The sequence below is a fragment of the Chenopodium album genome, chromosome 15 (assembly GCF_948465745.1).
Source record: "Chenopodium album chromosome 15, dcCheAlbu1.1, whole genome shotgun sequence".
Taxonomy (NCBI): Eukaryota; Viridiplantae; Streptophyta; class Magnoliopsida; order Caryophyllales; family Amaranthaceae; genus Chenopodium; species Chenopodium album.
The window spans coordinates 18,634,818-18,638,077 of record NC_137848.1 but is presented as its reverse complement, the minus strand read 5'-3'; the positions used below and the strand labels follow the sequence as shown (position 1 = coordinate 18,638,077).

Below are 3,260 nucleotides of genomic sequence, written 5' to 3'. Positions count from 1 at the left end.
ATTGTTTCCTTAACTCTAAGCCACCCCCAAACACACTCCTAAAATTGCAATAAACATGTCTTGCACATACCCTTGTTTCCGCTTGTGGAAACACCTCTGCAACAGCTGCAAGTAACCCTTTTTGTTGATCTGACATGAAGATGTACCCAGCACCTTCAGAAGTCCCTAGGTCAGCAGCCAAAAGATTTAAGAACCAACTCCAAGTTTTAGTCTTTTCAACATCTACAATAGCCCAGGCAATAGGGAACATTTGATTATTTCCGTCCCTACCAACTGCCACTAACAACTGCCCACCATAAGGTCCCTTAAGAAAACATCCATCTAGGGAAATGAAAGGCCTGCACCCAGCCAGAAAGCCTTTCCTTAATGCCTCAAAGCATATGTAAATCCTGTCAAAGACATTCCCATTCAATTTCAGCTTCACAGTGTTGGCTCGATTGCTCTTAAGTATCTCCTCTGCATACCTGGGAAGTAATTCATATTGTTCCTTGTACTCCCCAATAATAATGGACTGGCCCCTCTTTCTAGCTCTGAAAGCCATGTACTTGCTCACTCTAATACCCCAGTCTAACCATATTAGCTCCATTATGTCATGAAGCCTCATATAAGGGTTGACTTTAAACTGATTTTGTTAGGTCTCACCAATCCATCTTGCTGACATCTTTTTCACTCTTGGAGATCTACCACACTTATGCTGACTGACATGGGACTTGACTGTGAAATGGGTTTTATTCCTATCCCAAGAAGCCCATATTCTCCAAGGGCACCCCTTATCTTTGTGCTCACATTCTTCCCCTACCCTTTGTTTGTCATTTTTTTTAAAAGGTATGTTTCTGCCTAGCTTTATGGAATGATTTCTGATTGCTTGTTTGAAGGCAGCGGGGTTGTCAAACTGTTGACCAGGAAAGAAGTCTTCTATGCACTCATCATCCTTAGCTTTTCTCACCTTCTTGACCTGGTTATTGGGGGGTGCAACTAAGTAACCACAATCATCATCATCCTCTAACTCATTAGGGCTCTCAATGTCACTAAACTCCTCAAAATCCGTTCCTATCTTACCAAGACCCTTTGATGCAGCTACCTTCCTAAGCATATCCAATTCCTCTTCATATGAATGTTCATTATTTTTATCCATTGCAATTTCATCCCTAGCCTTCACAAACTCTTCATCATCCTCGTCTGTTCCCTCTGTATCATAGTCTATGTCAGTTTGAGTTGCCCTAGGAATTTGGGTTGGTTGAGAGACTTTTTCATCAACTGTAAAAGATTGTGTTGCCTTAGGAGTTAGGATAGATTCATCATTAACCTCAGAAACATTGTTATCTGTTAATAAGCTCATAAACTGTCCCCTTCTCCCATGATTGAACAATGGTGTGGGTGGTGGGTCATGTTCAGTGTAAATGTGAATCAGTTTGTATTCAAGGAGAAGAGACAAGAAAGGATCACAAAGACTACTTTCAAAGCTTAAGTACCTAATGCCACTATTCAAATCTTTCCTCGGGTCCAAAAAGTGGAGCTTCACAATGTCATTATAACCTAACCCCTCTACTAATCCTTTCACATAATGCCCATCTATATTATCGGGAAGGTTATCAAAAACATTTATATTCCCACCTACATAGAATGCATCAGAAGAAATTTGCCATTCACCACCATGATGTATAACCAAACATGGTTTTAGATCCATTTCTGACAATAGTAAACAACACCAAAATTAACAACCCAAGCAAGCAATAAATTGAACAAAGTCAATGGATAAATTTTTAATTTATTGCAACTCTAATTTTTGATAGTTGATTATAGCTCATCCACAAACCAAGGGAACTAAATAGCTGATTTTTCAATTATTTTAATGTATAACAAAAAAAAGTAGCCTCTGCTTTAGCATACACAGTAGCAAGACATATGTAATTAGCATTATTGAAATAATAGTGGTGGATCATATCATGCATGATCTATTCTTATCTTATTACAAACCTTAAAGAATAATTTAATAAGCATATACAGTAGCAAACAAAACTTTGATCATCATCATTCATTCACTTGATTCATCAACAACTAGCTAGATGTGGCCGTTGATTTATTGCAATTTAAAGTTTAAAAAAACAGAGCATAACTAAACCCTAACCTACCCGTAAAATCGTTAGAAAACTTAACCCACAAAAATTCAATCTTTACCAATCACAATTACATACAATACCACAAAACAGCATAATCAAGCATATTTGAACCAAAATCAACCAAAATAAGCACAAATTACAAAAAGCCCTAAATTTTTTTTTCGCAATAACATAGCAGGGTTTGATCATATAACTAAATCGAGATTAATTTCTAAGAAGTCAAGATCGATAGGCGTACCTTGAGCAGATGTGAGTTTCGCCATCTTCACTCTCTTCTGCTCCGAACATTCACCAAATTCCTATGGAGTAATTGAGTTTGAAGATGATGTGTGGGTTTGTTTGGTAACCAGTACTATACTACTCGTATATTATCATTATTTTTTTTTCACACCTAAAATGATAGAAGGTCCCCTAAACTTACTCCTTCATTAATTAAATGCCAACTCATACCCACAAGATCCTTAAACTTGGATTAAATTTTATTTATTTTGCCACATGGGCATTGTAGTCCCTAAACTATGCTGACTCAACATTTTTTTTTACCGGAAAAGTCAGATAAGGGTGGCAGAGGGACTAGTTTGCTTCATTAGAAAGATGAGGAACCAAAATGCTACAAATACTATAGTTAAGGGACCGTATTTATACTTAACTCAGGGATTGATACCTAAAAAAATATAGTGCTAAAGAATAAGAAATATTACGTAATATTATAAAATACTACTTAGGAAATTATCAAAAAGTATTATGAATCTTATAGTATATCATAATGTTTATTGTAATTTTTTTTTATTTTTTTTATTTTACTTCTTATATATGATTTCGTTTTGTACCGTTTCTAATAAACGAATTACTACCTTCAATTCGTATTATATGCAACTTTGGTGTAATATTTTTAAGATATAAAAAATTTCAAAGTTGCATATAATACGAATCAAATGTAGTATATAAAATAATATTGTAGAACCGTGCTATGCACGGGTTTTGAACTAGTTAGTTAAATAAAGCTTTTTCTTTCACGAGTTTCAATTCATCATCTCCCATCATTGTCCTCCACTGAAGGGGCATCATATTATCTTCCTTCGTCTTTGTTTGTTTCTTCTATCATCCACGGAGTATCGTGTGTCAAACTTATCACTGAAG

At 35.6% G+C, this 3,260-nt stretch overlaps 1 protein-coding gene across 1 annotated transcript; it reads right to left on the bottom strand.

Annotated features, from left to right (window-relative positions):
• Window positions 1-571: 571 nt before the first annotated feature.
• LOC145582037 (uncharacterized) lies at window positions 572-2,610 on the bottom strand. Its single transcript, XM_081639074.1, has 2 exons — window positions 2,359-2,610; window positions 572-1,689 (listed from the first exon to the last, which is right to left on the bottom strand). The coding sequence occupies exons 1-2, from the start codon at window positions 2,381-2,383 to the stop codon at window positions 632-634; spliced, it is 1,083 nt and encodes a 360-aa protein (XP_081495200.1). The 5' UTR covers window positions 2,384-2,610; the 3' UTR covers window positions 572-631.
• Window positions 2,611-3,260: the final 650 nt, after the last annotated feature.